This window comes from Dama dama, chromosome 29 (assembly GCF_033118175.1).
Source record: "Dama dama isolate Ldn47 chromosome 29, ASM3311817v1, whole genome shotgun sequence".
In the NCBI taxonomy this organism is placed as follows: Eukaryota; Metazoa; Chordata; class Mammalia; order Artiodactyla; family Cervidae; genus Dama; species Dama dama.
In genome coordinates, this window is record NC_083709.1 from 20223572 (window position 1) to 20247643 (window position 24072).

The 24072-nt window shown below is 47.3% G+C and overlaps 1 protein-coding gene across 1 annotated transcript in view; it reads left to right on the forward strand.

The window, feature by feature from the left end:
- SCARA5 (scavenger receptor class A member 5) overlaps positions 1–24072 on the forward strand; it is a 129340-nt gene that overhangs the window by 56598 nt on the left and 48670 nt on the right. Inside the window, exon 4 of the mRNA XM_061132878.1 lies at positions 17794–18468. Coding sequence (XP_060988861.1) covers positions 17794–18468 — 675 coding nt within the window. The remainder of the gene's footprint in view (positions 1–17793; positions 18469–24072) is intronic.

Below are 24072 nucleotides of genomic sequence, written 5' to 3' on the forward strand. Positions count from 1 at the left end.
AAAAATAATAAAAGGAGGGACTTCCCTGGTGGTCCACTGGTTAAGGCTTCACCTTCCAATGCAGGGGGTATGGGTTCAATCCCTGGTCAGGGAACTGAGATCCCACATGGCGTGTGGTCAAAAAAACCAACAGAAGCTGTATTGTAACAAATTCAATAAAGACTAAAAATTGTCCACATCAAAAAAAATTTTTTTTTAAACAAAAGGAAAGGGAATCTGTCTTCAGATATGAACATGATGACCTTGTGGGAAATCTTTGATATTGAGGAGAGAAGAGAACCCATTAACACCCCCAGACACCATGCATCCCCACCACTCACCTTCCTGGGCAGAGCTGAGGGGCGTGGCACCAGAGGGCAGAGGTCGGGGTGGTGGGAAGCTTCTCACTCTGATCTGATCTTGGAGAAAACAGTGTGGATGCAGGCCTGCAAGGTGCAGAGGATGCAGAGCTCATGGCTCTCCTATCCTTGATAAAGTGGGTACAGAGTTACTTCTAAGGACGAGGGATAAAGCAGACTTGGGTGTCAAAGAACATGAAGACAGTTTTGAATAGCAGCTAAGGGGATTTCTTCCAGCCTACCAACCCACGCAAGGAGATCGATGCCAGGTATATTCCAACAGCACAAGGATGGGCCAAGTCAGCACAATTCTTCTTCTCTGAGGTCCAAGAGGTTAAAGCAAGGGAAGGAGGGTGATGCAGCTGCCTGGGGTTTGTCATTGATGAATACGAAGTAGAACTCCCTAGAGGCCCCAGGCATTTGAAAGTGGTTCTGACTCCGGGTGCAGCCATGAATCAGGCATAGCCAGAGGCAGTCGGGTTACCAGGATCAATCTGCCTACTGACGGTGGCAGGTCCCCTCTTGATGGGAAGCTGACAAGCTTGGTGGTGCTGGTGGTAGGAGAGAGGGGAGTGAGTGTTTCGATTTCTTTGGAAAGCATCCAGTGATTACCAGGTCCCAGGGGAAGCAGTAGGGAAGGGTCATCACCCTCTTCATCCCAAAGGGCCCCAGTGGGTGAAAAACCGTGGGTTCAGAGTGCCAGTGAGTCACAAACAGGAGGAAGATGAGGGATAAAAGGTGTATGGGACTGGGTGTCACTGGCTGATGGTGGAGAAAACATTTCACTGCTCTCAGTTCTTCATTTAATGTAAATGAGGATTCAATGCTGGTGAAAAGTATAAAATTAGGCACATAACAATGTTTTGTAAATGTCAAGCTTTATACAACTCTTCAAAGTACCATTATGACTATTAATGTCAACTAATTTGATAATCAGTGAAGGAAGAGAAGGCACCTAGAGTTGAGGGTTACCTGAATACCAATAGTTGAATTTGAATAGGACTTCTCCATAGATCTGGGGTTTTCTTTCCACATGTTTGATTTCCTCAAGTGAGATAACATCTACATAAAACACATAACACCATGCCTGGCCCGTAATAAGTGCTCAAGTAGAGTTTACCCTTATCTTCAATCTCACAACCACATCCTGAGATAGATGTTATTAATTCTATTTTTAGAGGAAAAGGGGGAAACTCAGAACAATGACTTCTCTTGTCTAGGAGCAGCAAGTGAAATCGTGGACAGGATTCAAACCCAGGCCTTTGCACTCTTAAGTTTGATATTCCTTCCTTTCTAATCTACGTGTGAGGACCCATCCAATTTTCAAAGTCTATGAAATTCTCAAATCTACTTCCTTTATGTAATCTGTACTTCATACTAAGCTGTCAATTTTTGAAGAACTGTACACATGAGGTGCATGCAGTGTTCTTTTTAAAATTACAATATGTTAAAAGTCATCATTAAAATTGTTCCCTTTTGTAGAAAAGACTCTGAACCCACATAATCCCACATCATGATTGGTGATTGTTACTGGCACAATTTTCACATGACTCTTTCACAATACTAAATATTTTTGCAACACTAAAGATATCCAATCTAATCATACAGTATACTCTGGGGACCAATTAATATTTCAAAATAATTCATACTCATGGAGTAAATGTTTTTAATTGGAAAAAATCTGCCTCTTTGGGTGAAATGCTTTTCCATTATTATTAGTGGTGATTCACATGGATGGGTGGATGGATGGATGGATGGATGTTTTGACCAAAAAAAAGATGCACAACATGTGAGAGCTGTGAGTTGTTTTATTTGGGGGCAAATTGAGGACTGCAGCCTGGGAAACAGCACCTCAGATAGCTCTGAGAGACTGCTCGAAAGAAGCAGTGGGGGAAGGTCAATATATTAGATTTTGATGAAAGGAGAGTTTAATAAAATCAAGTCCTTACTTTCGAAAGGGTTTTCTTCTAGTCACGAGGAGCTGATATCACCGTGAGGGATTTAGTGCTTTTCTAGATATGAGATGATGCAAGGATTGGGATCATGAAACCAATTCCTAAAAATATCTATCTAAAGACCTGTGCCACCAGCTTCCCTGGAGCACAGAATGCTTCACTCTCTACCCTGATTCCCTTCAGGGCATGTTAAGGTTGGCAGCTGCAGCGACACAGGGTTCAATCTCTGCAGGGGCAGATGGCAAATGCCCTTGGCAACCACCAGTTTATAGTTGACAGGTGGATGGATGGTTGGGTGGGTTGATAACTTGTTCTGGTTTCCTGGACACCAGTGTGATACCATATTGATAGAAAGAGATAGGAACTGGGTCTTATATGAGCCCAAGACTTGATTCTGCCACCAACTATTAGATGACCTGGGACATTTTCATATCAGCTTTATCAGCCTTTGTTTCCTCTTCTGAAATTGAGAAGTACATGATTCTTGAGGTCACTTTTAGCTCAAGGCGTCCATGGTCTAACTGTACCAGGAGTCCAAATTCTAAAGAACAAAGATGTGAGAGATCTGACACGTTGGCTGCAAACGTCATGTTCTGAAAAAGGAAACCCAATAAGTGCTGAGATTCCTGGCAAGTCTGGCCCAGATTCCTCACGTGCTTTTTTGTGAGAATAATTTCCAGCCTCCTTAAAATACTCTGACAGGCTCAAGAAGCAAAGAAAGATGGATCTGAGGAAACCTGCCAATGGGAAGGTTTACATCGCTCCAACCAAAGGCCGTGTGGAGGCTCTGGGGACTGATACTGAGCTGTTTGAAAACAAGCACTGATGGAACAGATTGTCCAGAAAGATAGAAACACAGAAACATCCTTGCTACCTTCACTGATTTCAGACAATGGCCTCATGTGACTGTTGCTGGGAAGGCAGGCTGGAGAGATGGAGGGGAGCATGAGGAAGGCCCCGCCGGAGCTGGGGGATGGTCCATGCATGGGATACAACAGAAAGTCACATAATCTTTTGCATTATTACCAGTAATAATTCACATGGATGGGTCGATGGGTGGATGGATGTATGGATAGGTGGATGATGGATAGATGGATGGGTAGATGGATAGATGGATGTGTGGATGGATGGATTGGTGGGTGGGTGGATGGATGAATGGATGAATGGATTAAATCTGCCACTCACTAGTAGTGTTTTCTTGAACAAGCCACTCAATCTCTCTAAGCTTCATCTGTAGAACTGGATGTATGAACATGTCATATATTCTTTTCTGAAATGGCCAGGTGGATGTGGCCACAAGAGGAGACAGAGGTTCAGGCTGAGTTTCTTATACTCACAGATACCAGAGACAGGAGGCAGGCAGGCCACACAGAACCTTGTGAGGAAGGGAGGTCAGAAGGCAGAAGATAGGAGTGAGGGAAACAGTCGGGTCCCAGCCTTTATTGGGATTTCTGTGAGAAAGACAAGGCAGTCCTAGCTAGTTTGAATAATTTTGGCAGACCGTGGGCTATAGAGGTGTTCTCTAGTTGCCTTGTTACCCAGCCTTGGGAAGATTGAGGCAGAGAAATATTGTTTCTTGGGGGCAGAGAAAAGAGGTGTGGCTCCAGATTGGATAGAAAGGGATGCTCCCAGCAGGGCCCTTTGCATCTCTGAGAACTGGCCAGCTTCAGGAGGAGCAGTCGCTCCCCAGACAGAAAAGTTTCTTAAGATGTCAGAATATCATAATATACAGAAAATAATTATATATACAGGCACACCTCAGAGATCATGTGGGTCTGGGTCCAGACCACCACAATAAAGTGAATATTGCAATAAAGTGCGTCACAGAAATTGTTTGGTTTCCTGTGTGTATAAAAGTTATGTTTACACTATCCTGTAGTGTATTAAGTGTGCAATGGCATTGTGTCTTAAAAAAACAATGTACATACCTTAATTTAAAAATACTTCATTGCTAAAAAATGCTGGGACTTCCCTGGTGGTCCTGTGGTTAGGATTCTGTGCACTTCCACTGCAAGGGGCATGAGTTCAATCCCTGGTCAGGGAACTTAGATCCCACAAGCTGCATGGTGTGGCCAAAATAATAAAATATAAAATAAAATAAAATAAATGCTAACCATCATCTAAGCCTTCAGAGAGTCATAATCTTTTTGCTGGCAAGGCAGGGAAAGGAGGGAGGAGAACTGAAATATGGCAAGAATCACCAAAAAGCGATGCAGAGACACAAAATGAGCAAACGTTGGGAAAATGACACTTGCTCGATGAAGGATTGCCACGAACTTTGAATTTGTACAAATCACAGTATCTGCGAAGTGCAGTAAAGCAAGGTGTGATAAAACAAGGCATGCCTGTACATACACACAAACATACAATACAGGACACATCTCATCTGAGAAATAGGTATTTGAACTGCGATCTCAAAGGATCTCAAAAGTTAAAATACATGATAACACCCAGTCCGCTGTCTAGAATTGAGTGAACAGCCATTACTATTAGTTTTCTCTTTTCTTCTGTTAAGTCGATGAAACATGGCGTTAATCATCCCATCTTCACCTCAGTCTAGCTGTGTGACCTGGGGCAAGAGGGTCCTTCTGTCTAGGACTCTGTTTTCGTACCTGTGAAATAGGGAGGGGCATCCACATGGTCACCAAGGTATCTTTCAAGCCTCCCATGTCTGATTCCAGCTGACACTGGAAATGCACCCTTGTGGGCAGGAAGGGCAGGGAAAGAGGTCCCATTGTAGGGAGGCATGGAAAAAGCAGTCTTGGACATTGAAACCATGATGCCAGATTGAGAAAGAGATTGTCCACACCTTTGAGCACAGAGCCCAGTTCTGAAGGCCTGCGCTGGGCTGTCTCTTTAGCTCTCATACAATTCATCTCCCCAGTGTCCAACCATGAGCCCAGCCTTGGGGAGGCAAGGAGAAGGGATGGGGCATTTGAGGTTGTGAAGCACAAAAATACCTGTTCCATCACATACATTTAATTTTCACACTGATGTAAGCATCTTGTCTGTAGATCAAAACCCCTGAGGTTCCCCCACAACATCTGCCTCTGAGGACTTCTCTAAAAACTGAGAGACTGGGGTGGGTGTCAGATATTCCACACAGGGTGAAGTGTCCAGTATGGTATCCAGAAATCACTAAGTGCTAAATAGGAAAGTTTCTTTTTTTATGAATTATATGACCCAATAAAACTGTCTCACATCTTAATAATATTCAAGCATTTGTTTGCATTTCTTAAAAAGTGGGAGTGGGCCATGTGATAGCTCAGTGATGACATGAGATCCTAGAGAGTGAGTTTCTGCTCTGCGATGGGGGGTGTAACATGTGTAGAGAAGGGCCCGTGCATTAAGTGAAATACGGCAGGTTGGCTTTCAGGGGTTGTTGCTTTCTTTGTTGTTTTACTTTCCTTTTCAAGTAGAATGAAAACTACTGGAGGTAAGATCAACTCTGGGCTCTAAAAGAGCTATGTTTACACTCCCTCCCCTTTCTTGATGGATTGTTTCAAAATAGGTTAGGGTGTTTATTATATTGTATGTCAATGAGGAGACTCCAGCTTAAATGCCAAAGAAAAGTGCCTGGGGAAATCACCAAGCGTGGACCATGGGGCAGGCCACTTTTTTCTCAATGGACTCTGCTTTCCACGTGTGGTTTGCGAACAGGGTCTAAATTTGTAAGGAGAGGCTTTTATTTTTTTTATTAAAAAATTGAAAACATGATTTATTTTTGGCTGTGCTGGGTCTTCATTGCAGTGCAGGTTTTATCTAGTCTCAGCGAGCAGGGGCTACTCTCTACCTGCAGTTCACGGCTTTCTCATTGTGGTGGCTTCTCTTGGTGCAGATCACGGGCTCAGTAGTTGCGGCTTCCGGGTTCTAGAGTTTGGACTTGTTAGTTGTGGCCCACGAGCTTTGTTACTCCTCAGTATATGGGGTCTTCCTGGACCAGGGATCAAACCTGTGTCCTCTGCATGGGCAGGTGGATTCTTATCCACTGGACCACTTGGGAAGCTCAGGTTTTTTATTTCTTTATAGCTATGTTCCATTAGTAAGTCTTTGAGGGTCACTTTCTAGGAATAACTGCAATAAAGGGTATGACAGAGGCTTGGAAATCAACACCCGCTTTTACTGTCCACCCCAACTTCTTCCCAGTTAATCTCTAGTAAAGGGCCTCACTTATATGGGTTAAATTGCATCCCCTCAACATTCAAGTGTTGAAGTCCTAACCCCCAATACCCTAGACTATGACTGTATTTGGCGACAGGCCTTTTAAAGAGGTGATTAGAGTCAGATGAGGTCACCAGGTTGGGCCCTAAATCAGTATGATTAGTGTCTTTATTTATTTATTTTTTTTATTAGTTGGAGGCTAATTACTTCACAATATTTCAGTGGGTTTTGTCATACATTGATATGAATCAGCCATAGAGTTACACGTATTCCCCATCCCGATCCCCCCTCCCACCTCCCTCTCCACCCGATTCCTCCGGGTCTTCCCAGTGCACCAGGCCCAAGCACTTGTCTCATGCATCCAACCTGGGCTGGTGATCTGTTTCACCATAGATAGTATACATGCTATTCTTTTGAAATATCCCACCCTCACCTTCTCCCACAGAGTTCAAAAGTCTGTTCTGTATTTCTGTGTCTCTTTTTCTGTTTTGCATATAGGGTTATCGTTACCATCTTTCTAAATTCCATATATATGTGTTAGTATGCTGTAATGTTCTTTATCTTTCTGGCTTACTTCACTCTGTATAAGGGGCTCCAGTTTCATCCATCTCATTAGAACTGATTCAAATGAATTCTTTTTAACGGCTGAGTAATATTCCATGGTGTATATGTACCACAGCTTCCTTATCCATTCATCTGCTGATGGGCATCTAGGTTGCTTCCATGCCCTGGCTATTATAAACAGTGCTGCGATGAACATTGGGGTGCATGTGTCTCTTTCAGATCTTGTTTCCTCAGTGTGTATGCCCAGAAGTGGGATTGTTGAAGTCCTAACCCCCAATACCCTAGACTATGACTGTGTTTGGCGACAGGCCTTTTAAAGAGGTGATTAGAGTCAGATGAGGTCACCAGGTTGGGCCCTAAATCAGTATGATTAGTGTCTTTATAAGGAAAGGAGATTGGGACACAGACATGAACAGAGGGAAGGCCACGAAAGACACAGGACGAACGAAGTCAGCTACAAGCCAAGGGCAAAGGCCTCCAGGAGAAATCAGACCTGCTGACACCTTGCTCTTGGACTTCCAGCCTCCAGAACTACAAGACAACTGGTTTTTAATTTCTGTTGTGTAAGCCACGCAGTCTGTGCTATTTTGTTATGGTAACCCCAGCAAAGTAATATACCACTTATTTGTTTTTTTTTTTTTCACTTATTTGTTTTTTAAAAAATACATTTTAAAAAGAAGGAAAAGATAAGGACAGATAAAGGGATAGTTAGGGACTTTGGGATGGACAGGTACACACTGCTATACTTAAAATAGAACCAACAGGGACCTACAGAGAGCTCTGCTCAATGTTAAGTGGCAGCCTGGATGGGAGGGGAGTTTGGGGGAGGATGGATACGTGTATGTGTATGGCTGAGTCCCTTTGCCGGGCACCTAAAACTGTCACAACATTGTTAATTGGCTCTGCTGCTGCTGCTGCTTAGTCACTTCAGTCATGTCCGACTCTGTGCGACCCCATAGACGGCAGCCCACCAGGCTCCTCCGTCCCTGAGATTCTCCAGGCAAGAACACTGGAGTGGGTTGCCATTTCCTTCTCCAATGCATGAAAGTGAAAAGTGAAAGTGAAGTCGCTCAGTCATGTCCGACTCTTAGTGACCCCATGGACTGCAGCCCACCAGGCTCCTCCATCCATGGGATTTTCCAGGCAGGAGTACTGGAGTGGGTTGCCATTGCCTTCTCTGTTAATTGGCTCTACTCCAATATAAAATAAAAAGTTTTTTAAAAGATCCATAAAAGGAAGAAAGGAAATAATAATAATAATAAAAAAAGAAAGCATACCCATGTGTAGAATGGTCTTTAGATCTGCTTCTCTAAGGATGGGGCTTCCCTGGTGGCGCTAGTGGTAAAGAACCCGCATGCCAGTGCAGGAGACACAGGAGATGAGGGTTCAATCTCTGGGTGGGAAAGATCCCCCTGAAGAAGGGAATGACTACCCACTCCAGTATTCTTGCCTTGAGAATTCCATGGACAGAGGAGCCTGGCAGACTACAGTCCATGCAGTCGCATAGAGTCAGACACATCTGAGTGACTGAGGACACATGCATGCACCCCATCAAAATGCTGATTTCCTGACATTGCTCATAATGATTTCAGATACTCTGGCCTCTGAAGTGAGGGTCCTGGGGACAGCCTCCTCAAGAAGAGCCTTTTTCATCATAATTTGTCTTGGATCCCATTTCCACGGTCATCAAGACTGAATTATCAGAGACTCCGTTGGCTTGGACCACTAAAGGGAACGCTTGTGCCAGAGCACCCAGCACACCTCTGGGGAAAGTAACCAACATATTGGCGGGGTTTTTCTTCCTCTGAGGTTGTGCCAGGCCATCCTAATGTGGACATCCATGGCTGGCCGCTGGCTGGCAGTCAGCCTCCGCTCCGTGCATCCCCCAGTTCAGAGTCTGTGCTCCTCCATGGGCCAGAGACAGGTCTATGTATAAAGACTGGGCATCTGGATTGCACCGTTTCAGAGATGCAGTCTGCATCCTTCATGCCTGTTTCTTGGATCCTGCCTGAAGGACCTAGAATTGGCCACTGGGCTTACTTACTTAGGGAGCCCTCCAGTCCCAGAACTGACCAAGGCCACTGCACACAGGCATTCAAGACAGCACACGCATGTGGGTAAAGCGTGTGGCCCTGAGCCACTGAATGATGAGTCTTCAGGTGAACAAAGCATCAGGAAGCTCAGGCCACCTGGGTAAAGACGGAGCTTCTGCTGGCTTCCTTCTCAAAGGGCCTCCTGCTGCTTTGAGCTGTGGCTGCAAGCTCCTGGCTCTCTTCTGTGTGAGTGCAGGGGATGGTGGGCTGCAGACAAAGAAGCCAGTCTCCAGCCTGGAGATATTGATCCAGGACATCCTGCTGAGTGAGCTCAGAGCAGGGACATGTGATATTGGGTAGGCCAGAAAGGTTTTCAGGTTTTTCTAAAACAGCTTGCCGAAAAATCGAATCAAAATTTCGGCCAATCCAGTACTTAAAAAAAAAGTGAATAAACTCACCCCAAATTTACCAGCGTGGCTCAGATGGTAAAGAATCTGCCTGCAATGCAGGAGACTTAGGTTTGATCCTTGGGTCAGGAAGGTCCCCTGGAGAAGGGGCTTCCAGGCCACCCAGTCCCATATTCTTCCCTGGAGAATCCCATGGACAGAGGAGCCTGGTGGGCTGCAGTCTGTGAGCTCACAAAGAGTCAGACACGACTGACCGACTAACACTAACACTTCCAAATTTACCAATCTGCTGCTTTCCTCTTTGGGTCCTTATGCATGTCCTCTAATACCTCACCTCCCTCATCTGCTTCATTTCCCCTGCCTCTGCCCTTCATTTACAGAACACACATTCGAAAATAAAATTATCGAAAATTTCCAGAGAGCGAGAGCAGGGCAGTAAGCCCCCAGCATGGGGCCCTTTTGCATGCGGGGCCTTGTCACACACCACGAGGCCGGCCCTGGTTTCCTCCTACCTCTTGGAAACAGTGGAGCCCTAGTGAAAATGGGCATCACTTTAAGTGCTAAAGATCTACCAATAACCTCTCTACTATGCAATTTGGAATAAGCATTATGCTCCACTTTTAAATGAATTTTCTATTAAAGTCACATATATCCAGATCTCAGGAAATCCAGCCCAGTGTTGCAGACCTCCCAAAAGAAAGCCCCCTTTCCTGTCTTTTTCTTAGCGCTTAAATTGAGGTGCCTGACTTGCAGTTTCATTTGAGCCCCATCCTTTCCCAACTCTGCCCTCAATGTGTCTGCATGCATGCTCAGTCGTGTCTGACTCTTTGTAACCCCAGGGACTGTAGCCCACCAAGCTCCTCTGTCCATGGGATTCTCCAGGGAAGAATACTGGAGTGGGTTGCCATTTCCTTCCCCAGGGGATTTTCCCGACCCAGGGATCGATCCCTCATCTCCTTCGTCTCCTGCATTGGTAGGCGGATTCTTTTACCATTGAGACACCTGGGACGCCCCTTAATGTGACGCTCTGTGAATTCTGATACCCACCTTCCTCCCATCAGCATCGTGAGCCTAAATGAGGACAAGGCAGGATGGCTGCATGGGACAGTGAAACAGACGGGCAGGTCCACCTCTTACTCACAGATGGTCTTGAGTTACTCACTTCATTGCTTGAGTTTCAATTTTTCATCTGTGAAATGGTGATACAATCTGCCTGTAGGCTTGGGGTGACCACACAGTTATACGGCTCCTGACTGCATTTTAGAATCTGTTCCCCTCCTCCACCGGCTCCTCCATCAGACTAGGATGCCAGTTCTCCATGCCCCCCACCCCCCGCCACCCAAACCACTAACAATTCCCTCTCACTTCTAAGGCTGATGCAGGACTTCTGCTCAGGTGGGCTGGAAAAAAGGGGGAGAGATACCTTCTGCTGTTTGTCTTGTGTAAGGGTGGGGCCAGCAGGGCCTTCATAAACCAAGCATCTTGAGCCTCCTTTCACTCTTTCCTACCTTCTCAAGCTCCTTCATCTGAACATGGGCAGAATTCCTACTTCACAAGTGTGCTGGGAAGATGAAACAAAGTCACTCCTAACAAGAGACTAAAGCTGAGTTTGGCATATTTTTGTTCAATCTCTAAGTCGTATCCGACTCTTTGTGACCCCACAGTCTGCAGCACTGTCCTTCACTATCTTCCGGAATTTGCTCACACTCATGTCTGTTGAGTTGGTGATGCCATCCAACCATCTCTTCCTCTGTTGCCCCCTTCTCTTGCCTTCAGTCTTTCCCAGCATCAGGGTCTTTTCCAAGGAGTTGGCTCTTTGCATCAGGTGGCCAAAGTATTGGAGCTTCAGCTTCAGCATGTGGTAGGTGCTTAATAAATGTCATCTCCTACCCTGCTCCCCCAAGTAGACTTTGGAGTTCAGTATAGGGCTGACCACCCCTGCAGCAGGTATGGAGGACAGAAGACTGGATAAGGGGACAGATGACCCCAATCCATCCTTATTTATGCTTCTGGCATCTCTTGCCTTTTTGAGCCTCTTTCTTTTTTACCCTTTGAGGATATTAGGAATACTTGCAGCACTGCCTACCTCCCAAGATGAATTATATTTAAAATTAAGGGAGATAATGAGTGTGAAACTTTATACAAAGATAAAGGATTAATAACACAAGCGCTCAAGACTTAGGTCGCCAAACCTCAAATAGAACACTTAGCTTTTCATCCTCCAGCTCACAGGTACCTCCCCTGCTTTGCTGGCATGGTGGGTGTGTCTGATGTGTTTGGGGAACGCAGCCTCTCTGGTCAGTCTGGAGCACCTTGATTTCACCAGCATATGATCATTTTTTAATGAGCATAAACGATGCTTATGAAACAGGGAGCCAGTTCACGACTGGGGTCTGGGTGGGAAGACTGCAGGAGATGTGATTGTGTGACTCACCTAGCCCAGGGTGTGGCCTGAGACAGATATTCATCCATCAGTCAAACATTATTACAAAGTGTACATGAACACATTCATTAGGATTCAGCAATTAATACTGAATCAGAATCTGAATTAGAATCCATGATTCCTGCCAAGCAGCCTGACTCCTGCCTGGGTTTATGATGGGGAACTCACTACCTTTAAAGCTTATTCCCTATTTGTGCATCTCTGTTAAAAAGTGTATTCTAAGGACTTCCCCCGTGGTGAAGACTCCATATTTGCACTGCAGGGGGTGTACGTTAGATCCATAGCTGAGAAAAAATAAGATCCTGCATGCCACGTGATGTGGCCAAAAATAAATAAATAAATAAATAATAAAATAAATTAAAAGTTTATTCTGTGCCTTCCACCCTTTCAGTTCAGTTTAGTTGCTCAGCCGTGTCTGACTCTTTGCAACCCCATGGACTGCAGCACGCCAGGCCTCCCTGTCCATCATCAACTCCCAGAGTTTACTCACACTCATGTCCATTGTGTTGGTGATGCCATCCAACCATTTCATCCTCTGTCATCCCCTTCTCCTCCTGCCTTCAATCTTTCCCAGCATCAGGGTCTTTTCAAATGAATCAGTTCTTCACATCAGGTGGCCAAAGTATTGGAATTTCAGCTTCAACATCAGTTCTTCCAATGAATATTCAGGACAGATGGTGTCACAAAGGGAGTTCTGGACCCAAATGACCTGAGTCTAAAGTCAGTCTCCTCTGTCTACCAACTGTTTGACCTAGTGAGTTACTCAACCTCTGTGTGCCTCAGTTTCCTCGTTTGGAATATGACGATCATAACAACACTTATAGGCTTATTATGAGATTAAATGCATTAATATGGGAAGTACTTAGAACATGTCTGGCACAGAGTAAGGACTCGGGAGATGCCAGTAATTATTGTTACTCTATGATTTATCATCTCCTTTGTGAAAGTATGAAAGCTAAAGAATAGTTAGAGCAATTAAAAGTAAATACAGCAGGCAGAGAGATAAATGAACTGTTTGCATAAACATGAATTAAGAGAGTCACACTCAAGGAAGAATTGTTCCCTGTTGAGGACAGCAAACATCTGGAAGGGATTAAATGGGGGTAGGAGGGGGTGGGGTAGTGTGAGCTGAGAACACACTGTGACTATTGGAAGGAGATAATTCATTTCTGGGGTGGGTAAGTGATCCCAAAAGAGGGAGGCTGTTCTGGGCTTCTACAGCATGACTGGATGCCCAAAGAGTATTTATTCCTTCAAATAATTTTGTTCTGATTAGACTGAGTACCTAAAATACCTAAAATACATTCATTTGAGCTGATTCATTAAATTTAAAAAAAAAGCCCAGAAATCAAATTGTAAAGATAGGTAATGCATTGCCTTGAGAAAGTCACTTCTAAAATGCAAATATACTAGCATAAAATAACAAGCTACCATTTTGTATCTGTGACATTAACCATATGAAAATTGTAATACTCAGTGCATTGAGGTTTTATTGAAACTGGCACATTTGAAAATCTATAATGTACATGTGCGTGTGTGCTAAGTTGCTTCAGTTACGTCCGACTCTTTGTGACCCTATGGACTGTAGCCTACCAGGCTCCTCTGTCCGTAGGATTTTCCAGGCAAGAATACTGGAGTGGGTTGCCATTTTCTCCTCCAGGCGATCTTCCCAACCCAGGGATTGAACCTGAGTCTCTTATGTCTCCTGTATTAGCAGCTGAGTTCTTTACCACTCGGAGAAGGCAATGGCAACCTACTCCAGTGTTCTTGCCTGGAGAATCCCAGGGATGGGGTTGCACAGAGTCGGACACGACTGAAGTGACTTAGCAGTCTTTACCACTAGCGCCACCTGGAAAGCCTATAATGTAATTACAAATAGGTATAACTTCTGGGAAGTGATTTGGCTAGAATTTTTTTTTTCTTTTTGTGATTTCGTTGGAATTTTTAAGAGTTATAAAAATGTCTATAACTTTGGCTCTACTAATCCAACCTCTAGGAATTTATTGGTAGGAAAAAATTCAAGAGAAGGAGGGACCTTTCTGCATTTGTTTTCCGTGATTGAGAGTGGGTAAATTACCAAGCATCTCCCTGATGGGCTCTTAGGCAGCCATCAGAAGGATAATTATAAACGACAGATGGGAAAAGTGTGAAATAATCATTCACAAATTTGAAAGCACAGAAATTGAATGGTAAAGACTGGGTATGCGTTCGGATGGAACTAGAAGAAAATGGAAAGGAAACCAGTGTTCTTTGTTGGAGGTTGTGAGATGGTGGAAGAATTTTTTCTTTATTTCAATTTATGTTAAAATTGGTTGTGCAATGAAAAATAATCAAAGACTCAGATGGACTCTCTCGGAAGGGGTGGCTGATTGTCAACCTTCACCATATGGGCAAGTTCCAGTCCAGTTTTCTGAGAGAGAAGGGGTCTCAGATCTGAAACCTGGGGGTGATGGGTAGGGCGGGGGGCCTCGAGGGCACAGGGACCACCCGCAGAGGGAGGGCGGGGCTGGTGGGAGCTGGCAGAGAGTGGCTTTAAGGGAAACTGCCTCCTTCAGTGTTGCCTCTGACAGGCCTGAGCTAATGAGCATTAAAATCAAGTAGCTGCACTGTTCCTCTTAATCACTTGCAATCCCAATGTTAAAACCAGAATTAACAAACCTAGTGTTTTACTACTTCTGATGAGCTGCGGTGTTTCTTTGAATCTCAGAGCATCGAGAGCACAGGCTGACACTAAAATATCAGGCTTTCTGGTTTCCAACTGCCCTGTCTCAAATACCTGTCAATCAATCTGGTCGAATATTGGACAAACACAATCAGGTCCTGGCCTGCGATGACATGCAGGCAATTCCTGTGGTTACTTGGGTTGTGATTGCATCACGGATTCATTTCTCCAGAACCTTTACTTCTATTGACAACTCTTTTTAGAAAATATTTCTTTATTTGTCTGCATAAGGTGTTATTTGCAGCAGGCGGAATCTTTCGTTGTGGCGCATGGGCTTTCTAATTGTGGCTTGGGCTTAGCTGCTCTTCAGCATGTGGGATCTCAGTTTCCTGATCAGGGGTTGAACTCATGTCCCTTGAATTGCAAGGTGGATTCTTAACCACTGGACCTTTCCAGAGAAATCCCTTGACGACTCTCACTAACTTTCCAGAGTAGTGGGGCAGTGAAGGGAAACACTGGACCAGGAGTCAGGAAGCATGCCGTTAGGCAGATCATGAATATGCTCATGGCTTCAGTCTCTTTATCTGTAAAATGGGGAAGCTTTTCACCGAAGGCTGCCTAGACTCAAAGTCAATGATGCAAGTCTGAAAAACTCAGTTTGGGCCATAGTAGAGAGTCTTCTGACCAGAATGAAGTTGAAGACCCCTCTTCCAAACTTTTCCCAGTCTTTATACACCATGGAAAAAAACAAATTTAGATCAAGCCCCACTCTGTAAGGGGATGTTGACACCCTGTTATGTGCAGAAGAGGTTAGCCAGGAGGTATGGAGGCTCAGAAGCCAGTCAAGAGACAGCTGATGAAGGAACTGCTGACTTTAACCAGAAACAGTGTTACATAGCCAGGATGTGATCACTGTCTTTGAGATTCTGAAGAGCTGACTTGTGGGAAAAGTAAAATTCACTAGCTTTCTGTGACCTCAGAGGGCAAAACCAGTGGTTAGAGACTACAGGGAGGCAAATTTCAAGTCTGAACAGAATACAGAACATTCCAGCACTTAGAACTAACTGAAAGTGGAGAGAATGTGTATGAGCAGAGGTTGGGCATATGATTTTCTTGGAGATTAAAGTGCTGAGTGAACACTTTAATTTTGTTGACTATTTTCATTTTTTTGTTTGTTTGTTTCTGGGTATGCCATGTGGGATGCAGGATCTTAGTTTCCAGACCAGGGATCGAACCCTGCTCCCTGCAGTGGTAGCACTGGACTGCCAGGGAAGTCTCAAGGGAGAATTTGAAGTGGGGCTCAAATGCCCCTCTAATGCTGTGAGCCTCTGAATGCAATCTGAGATGACTTACATCCTCCAGGGCGGCCACCATAAATGCCGTGCACTGGCAGAAGCATCAGCTCCAGCACCCACAAAACCACCTCCTTCGGTCCCAGCTTGAGGTTCAGGAAAGAGCTAGTGTATATGGATGCTCTCATCACTTGAACAAGCTGTGTACTAGATTCCCCGGCTCTCTCCATCCCAAGACTTCCAAGGCAGAATTCCCCCTGTGCCTCCTTTGTCTCCACCTCCTACTCTGCCCCACCCCCACTACTAGTTTCCATTTCTCTGGTGTGTAGATCAGAGAGGGAGACAAAGCTGTGGGCAGTGTGCAGCAAACAGACCAGCATTCCTGGACATCCCAGGAGGTACCAGGGTTTGCTGTGTCCCTAAGTGCTCCCTGGGCATGCAGGAGACAGAGGATGCTAGATGATAATGACTCAGAGGCACACGCCTTCCCTTCATGTTGTGAACTAGCTGCTTATAATCAAGACAAGGAAACCTCTCCAAGGGAAAAGGGTGGGAGACCATTGAGCTGGTCGTTTGCCTGAGAAGGGAAATGCACACATGCTAATTCACTCAGTTGTATAAAGACCCCATGGACAGTAGGCTGCCGGGCTCCTCTGTCCATGGGATTCTCCAGGAAAGAATACTGAGTGGGTTGCCATGCCCTCCTCCAGGGGATAGTCTCCACCCAGGGATCAAACCTGAGTCTCTTATGTCTCCTGCACTGGCAGATGAGTTCTTTACCACTAGCGCCATCTGGTAAGCCCCAGATAAGAGAAGGTATGGATGTAAAAAAGCATCTCCCCTGGCCTAGAGGGAATGGGACCCCGAATTGAGGAGTGGGAATTACCAGCGCTGCCCGGAGCCTGGCTGAGTCTGCTGCTGGCATGGTCCCTTCAGACAGTTCCAGAGCAGACTTGGAGGACAGCTTCTGGGTTCCAGAGCAAGCAAGCCCTCTGGATTGGAATCCTGTCTCCAGGTCTTACTTGCCATTGCCTGGGGCAACGGTAACAGCTTGAGCCCTAAAGGGGCTTAAATAAGGGTCCTTTGCTGCTGTTTAGTTGCTCAACCGTGTCCGACTCTTTGCAACCCCATGGACTGGATAGCCTGCCAGGCTCCTCTGTCCATGGGATTTCCCAGGCAAGAATACTGGAACGAATTGCCATTTCCTTCTCCAGGGGATAAGGGTACTTCCCTTCTAAAGTGGAGGGGATGACACAGAATATTGGAGGGTAAGCTTTGTGGAACTGCTGATGTCTGATCCTTTCCAAAATACAAAAAAAAAAAAAAGAGAGACCGGTTCCTACGGATCAACCTCATCCGTAGATAAGTCTGTGCCTGCGTGCATGCTAAGTCGATTTCAGTCCTGTCCGACTGTTTGTGATCCCGTGGACTGTAGCCTGCCAGGCTCCTCTGTCCATGGAATTCTCCAGGCTAGAATACTGGAGTGGGTTGCCAGGCCCTTCTCCAAGGGATCTTCCTAACTCAGGGATGGAACCTGCATCTCTTATGTCTCCCGCATTGGCAGGCGGGTTCTTTACCACTAGCGCCACCTGGGAAGCCCATAGATGAGTCCAGGGGTTCCCAAACTCAATCGCATCTTAGAATTACCCTGGGCTCTTTTTTAAAATTCCAAAGCCTGGGTCACCTCCCAGACCCATCCAACCACAACTTCTCCAGGTGGGATCCCTGGCCAGGTGATTCTCACGGGCAGACGTGTTTGGGGACCACCGGCTGAACACCGTTTAGGGGATATGTTAAGGCACTCAGCCTTGGCCACCTCCGCTTCCCCTTCCTCTTACTGAGCGTCTCCTGCTTTCCAAGCCCCGGGGTCGGGGGTTGGGGGAGAACCTCCGCAGCCGTCTCATGTCTCCCCCTCTTCCTTCTCCTCCATCTCCGCAGTGTCCAGGCCCCGGAGCTCCCCGGACGACCTGAAGGCGCTGACTCGGAACGTGAACCGGCTGAACGAGAGCTTCCGGGACTTGCAGCTGCGGCTGCTGCAGGCCCCGCTGCAGGGAGAGCTGAGCGAGCAGGTGTGGAAGGCGCACGACGCGCTGCAGAACCAGTCGGACTCGCTGCTGGCGCTGGCGGGCGCGGTGCAGCGCCTGGAGGGGGCGCTGTGGGGGCTTCAGGCCCAGGCGGCGCAGAGCGAGCAGGCGGTGGTCCTGCTGCGGGAGCGCTCGGCCCAGCAGAGCGACGCGGCGCAGCTGGAGCTCTACCAGCTGCAGGTGGAGAGCAACCGCAGCCAGCTGCTGCTGCGGCGCCACGCCGGCCTGCTGGACGGGCTGGCGCGCCGGGTGGGCGCCCTGAGCGACGAGCTGGCGGACGTGGGCGGCGCGCTGCGCGGCCTCAACCTCAGCCTGTCCTACGACGTGGCCCTGCAGGGCACGCGGCTGCGGGACCTGCGCGTGCTGGTGAGCAACGCCAGCGAGGACGCGCGCCGCCTGCGCCTGGCGCACCGGGGCTTGGAGCTGCAGCTCAAGCAGGAGCTGGCCGTGCTCAACGGTATCACCGAGGATCTACGCCTCAAGGACTGGGAGCACTCCATCGCGCTGCGCAACATCTCCCTGGCCAAAGGTACTCCCCTTTCCGCCACCCACCGGGCTCTGGGGGACTGCGAGGGCCCCTCCCGCTCAGCGTTTCTTCCGCATGATGCACGTGCCTCCTCCAGGCCTGGGAGTCCGGCTCCCTCCCCAAGCCCACACTTCCTTTATTAAGTCTCACCCTCAAAGACCCTGGAGTGTTCCATCCAAATGGATTATGCGCATTTCCAGGCCTGCACAGGATAAAGGTCCTCCTTGCCACCCCTCTCCTCCCCCCAGACAGCACACAATCAGTATTCACACCCCCAGCCACGAGAATGGCCAAGGGTGGCTCCTGAGGCCCTGTGTGGGCAGAGCCTTGGATGTGCCAGCTGGAGCCTCCAAGAGTTTGGGGTTGGGGAGGAAAGCAGGGCTCAAACTGGGGATAGGGAGGTGCTCCCCCAGTGTCCTGGTGCTTCCATTGTGTTGGGTTGCATACCAGACATCTACAAGGCCTGCACTTGCCCATCTTTAAGACCAAAGAAAGAGCCTGGAGTCAGCAACAGGAACAAGGATGGTTTAATGGAAAGGGGAGCTGACAAGTCTGAAGCAAGGTTCTGGAGCGACTCCCCACTGTGTGTGGCAGACAGCTGGCAGGTCCTGGCAGTGGTCTTTGCTCCTGGGGGAAAGGGAGATTGCCGGTTATAGAGGGATTTGATGTGGGGTGGGTTCATTGGTTACCAGGGAAACCAGCATAGGGGCACGCCCCTCACCTACGCTTTGATAAGCTGTCACTAGCTAGGGCCCAAGGCGAGTATGTAGGAAGGTCAATGATGTGAGTAGGTGTGGGTGAAGCAGGCACTGGTCAGGTGGGGGATGGACAGAGAGCAAGAGAACAGCCATCTTGGGTGGCCTGACCATGCACAGGTGGAGCTACAAAAATTGGGAGAATTCCAAATTTGAACCTGCCCTTCCAGGCTGTTAAAAAGCCATAGTTCATCCAGGTAGAAGAACATATTTTATTTTCTTTAACAGTGTGTTAGCTTCATTTTTCACTCTTAAATATAATGGCAAAAATGTGCAGGCCTCCATTCGGCCTCTTGCTCCAGGTCCACAAACATGAGCATCTTTACAGCCAACCTCCCTCTCTTGCAAACCTGAGTGACTGCGCCCCTACTCCCCTCTCCCCCATTCCTTCCCACTGCTGTCCACCCTGCACATCATTGTCAGAGGCACAGTTTGTGAAATGTACTTTTCCTGCACGACCCGCTGCTCAGAACCCACCATGACTGCTCCGGAGTCTGCCAGGTTCACCAAAAGCCCTTAGGCTGACAGTGGACAGTGATAATACCACTTTGAACACCAGCTCTGTTGGGTACTGGGCCAAGTGTAACTCATAGAATGTCTTTTAAAAACAACCATGAGATTAAGAGGCTGCTCACAGTGGCAGTCTGGGAGGTGATGGGCCAGGATTTGAACACCAGCTTTTTTGATTGCAGAGGTGATGTGCTTTCTGTTGCATCCCTGTCCCCAGCCTGTCTTCCCTGCCTTCTCCACCTGGTCCCCTGTACCAGGGTTCAGTCTGCAGGGGCCAGTGGAGCAATGTCAATGCGTAAAGTGACTTCGGTGTCGGGGGAATAGTAAGGACTATGACAGGTCTGGCCCATTTTGGCCTCAGCATAGACAAGGTCTTCCCATTTTATTCCAGAGAAACCAGAAACGTGGAATGTTCTAGAATTTTTAATTGTTTAACTCTTTGGGCCAAAAATACAACGTATCTGTGGTTCCTACATTGTCCATAGACAGCCAGCTTGCACCCTCTGCCCTGTGTGAAGCATCCAGTTCAGTGGGACATGTCTTGTCCCTGCCCTAGAGACAAACCCCTCCTTGCCCACTCCCTTGGCTTTCCTCCAGCCTTTCCTCCCACTGCAAAACCCCCTTCTTCTCCTCCTCATCCAGACCCCACTGCTCCTTCCCATCTCACTCAGACCCACCTCCTCCAGGAGCTCCCTGGAGACTCTAGTCCACTGAAGTCTCCCTCCTCTGAGATTCTGTATTTATCAGAGCAGAAAGTAGTCATGATGGAGACTTCTACTTGCATAATACTTTCCCAAGTCCGGCTTATAATAATAAAACATCATTTGGTTTTAAAGTGGGTCCCCATCACCAGCTGTGAGCTTGGTTGAAGGCAGGATTCACTGGAGAGCCAATAGAATTTCTGCAGAGAAGCAGCTGAGGCTCCAGGAGGAAATACCTGGCTTACTCCAGGCCCACACAATTAGAAATGATCCAACCCAGGGCTTTTGTTTTCAACAGCTTTAGTAAGGTATAATTTACATGGCTTTCTTAGTGGCTCACTCAGACTGTAGAGAATCTGCCTGCAATGCAGGAGACCTGGGTTTGATCCCTAGGTTGGGAAGATCCCTTGGAGAATGAAATGGCAACCCACTTCAGTATTCTTGCCTGGAGAATCCCATGGACAAAGGAGCCTGGCAGATTGTAGTTCGTGGGGTCACAAGGAGTCAGACACAACTGAGTGACTAACACACAATTTACATGTTCTCAGATTCACCCATTTAAGTGTGTAATTCAATGGCCAGCCCAGGGTTTTCCACCCAACGCCAGGGCTCCATCTGGTACTTCAATCCACCCTCATCTGTCCACCCCTGTGTCCCCCAGCATGTAACCGTGTGACCCATGTGACTGAAGCTTGAGAAATGTTTGTGGAACAACTGTTCCATCTTGAGCCCATGTCGTCAGAGGACTGGTTTTCTTTTCTTGGGTGACTTTGGTTTCACGTTTCAGAAATCAAAGGAGAACAGGAGGCCGTGTGTCCAAATCCACACACCTGGGGTCTCAGCTGTTTGTTTCCTTGACCTCCCCAGTCTGCATGCTAAGTTGTTTCAGTTCTGTCCAACTCTTTGCGACCCCATGGACTGTATGTAGCCTGCCAGGCTCGTATGTCCATGGGATTCTCCAGGCAAGAATACTGGAGTGGGTTACCATGTCCTCTTCCAGGGATCTTCCCGACCCAGGGATCGAACCCACGTTGGGTTATGCCTCCTGCATTGGCAGGCGGGTTCTTTACCACTAGCACCACCTGGGAAGCACCAGCCCAATCTGGTCAGTGCTTAGTAACAGCAGCAACACTGAATCGTAACCTACGGTGAGCCTACAGTTGAACAGACGTTTTGTCAGCGTTAATTCTCTAAATGGACATTGACAACTGCCAATCCTCACATCCTGCAAAAAAGGTGTTATTGAACCCATTTTTTTTTTTATGGCCATGCCATGTGGCATGTGAGATCTTAGTTCCCCAAACAGGGATTGAGCCTGAGCCCCACTGCAGTGGAAGCGCAGAGTCCTCACCACTAGACTGCCAGGGAAGTCCCCGAACCCATTTTATGGTTGAGAAACTAATGAATTTCCCAGTGTTTATTACAATTGGCAAGTGACAAAGTGACAAAGGTTCAAAGTGGGTCTTTCTGGCTCAAAAAGCATGTTTTGGTCACTAACTGTGGTACTTTCCAGGGTGGAAAGAGATTGGCTAGGAGCCATGAAGACAGAAGGGAGAGTGGTCCCTCAGGTCTGTCCCTATATATGGGAGGTAGTCTCTTCTGTTTGGGCTTTTCTGTGGCTCAGCTGGTAAAGAATCAATCCACCTGCACTGTAGGAGACCCAGGTTCTATCCCTGGGTCAGGAAGATCCCCTGAAGAAGGGAATGGCAATCCACTCTAGTATTCTTGCCTGGAGAATCCCAAGGACAGAGGAGCCTGGCGGGCTACAGTCCATGGGGTCCCAAAGAGTCAGACCCGATTGAGTGACTAACACTTTCAGGGGAGCACTTTCCCACCAGGCACTCCCCCTTCCTTCCTCTCCCGGCCCACAGATGATATCCCCATGCTTCTTGCTGGTGCAGCCTCCTGGCCTTACCGAGCATTTCACATTCTTAGTTTCTGAGTCCACTCTCCTTTTGGCTCAAGCTAAAACAGCTCCAGATCACCCATTTGCCACGGTTCTTCCGGTGGAATCCTCTAAGCGGTCTTTCTTTGGTTCTGAAATGAAGTTCCACACTTGCTTCCCTTGTACCGAAGTTTCATCTCAGTTCTGCCCAGGACTGCCTTCCAGTCTTCAAGCTTTGCATTTTTTAAAATTGGTATTTATTTATTTACTTTTGGCTGCGCTGGGTCTTCGTTGCTGCACCCGGGCTTTGTCTAGTTGCGGTGCATGGACTTCTCATTGTGGTGACTTCTCTTGTTGCGGAGTGTGGACTCTAGAGCACAGGCTCAGTAGTTGCAGTAGGAGGGCTTAGTTGCCCCGTGGCATGTGCACTCTTCCTGGACCAGGGATCAAACCCCCTGAATTGGTAGGAGGATTCTTTTCCGCTGAGCCACCGGAGACGTCCCAAGCTTTGCATTCTTGACGGGCTGCTGGCTTTTCAGAGATGAGGCCCCTGTCCCTCCCTGGACCACCACTGTGCTGTGTCTCCCTCCCCTTCCTCCATCTCTCATGGTTGCTGGGGACCCAAATGATGTAATTAAAAAGAGCTCTCTTTGGCATAGCAGAATATAATTACCACATAACCTCAACAAGACAAAACGCTACCCTGGCTTTTGGATAAGGGAGTTTTAGCAGAGAAGCTTTGCTGAATTTGTATATTGTGGCCTGAGTGGCTTTTCTTTACTAGTTTTGTTCAGTTCCACTCAGTCTTTAAGCATGCACACACCACACACCCTCCCATTCTGCCTTTTCCTGGCTCAGAATCCACAAATGCTCCACTGTGTACATTTATATATACATGACCTTGTTTATGTTATTCTTGAGTGTGACCCCAAACGGTTGCATTCTCTCACTTTGTTATACAGTTTTCTACAGGTTTTGCCTCTGGCTTGTCTTTTGTGTACATTCACAGTGGTGCTTTCTGTTTCCTGCTTTGCGTTCTCAGCACTGATCAGGTCTGTTGAAATCTCTCTGCGGCGCTGAAAGAAGCAGAGAACCTAGATGATCAGGCAGACGAGGCGTTCCAGGAGGAGGAAAGCTAAGCAGAGAGGGGAGGCACCCCGGAGGGGTAGTGTGTGAGCAGCGGCCTGATGGCAAGACTCTGCAGCCACGTGTTCCAGCCTCAGCAGGCTCTGTCCGCAACGTGGATGATCATAGACTCCCAGAAGGTTAGAGTGACAAATGGGCTCTGAAATCAACTAGCCCATCCTGCGTTTATTTTGTAATTAAGGCCCTGTAAGCTCAGAGCAGAGAAATGACCTGCTGACATCAAATCCCCAGCCAGAGGCCCTGCTGGGCTAGAAGATTCATCTCTCAATTCATGAAAGCAAGTTGGCAAAGCATACGTATCCGTAGGCTGCTTTTTTGAGGAAAAAAAATAGGCCATCTAGTAGAGCGTCCCATTCAACAAATGTTCATATGTGGGCACTGTGTCTCCCCCTCCCCCCACAGTGGGTGGCAGGGGGCTCTGTTGTTTCACCTTCCACATCCAATTCTGCTGGGAGGGGAATGGAGCAGATAATATTTGAGTGAGCTTTTTCTTTTTTAAGTATTTATTTGTTTTTGGCCACCCTGGGTCTTCTGCAGGCTCTTCGCTGCTGTGTGCAGTCTTTCTCTAGTTGTTATGGGTGGGTTTCTCGTGTGGCTTGTCTTGTTTGGA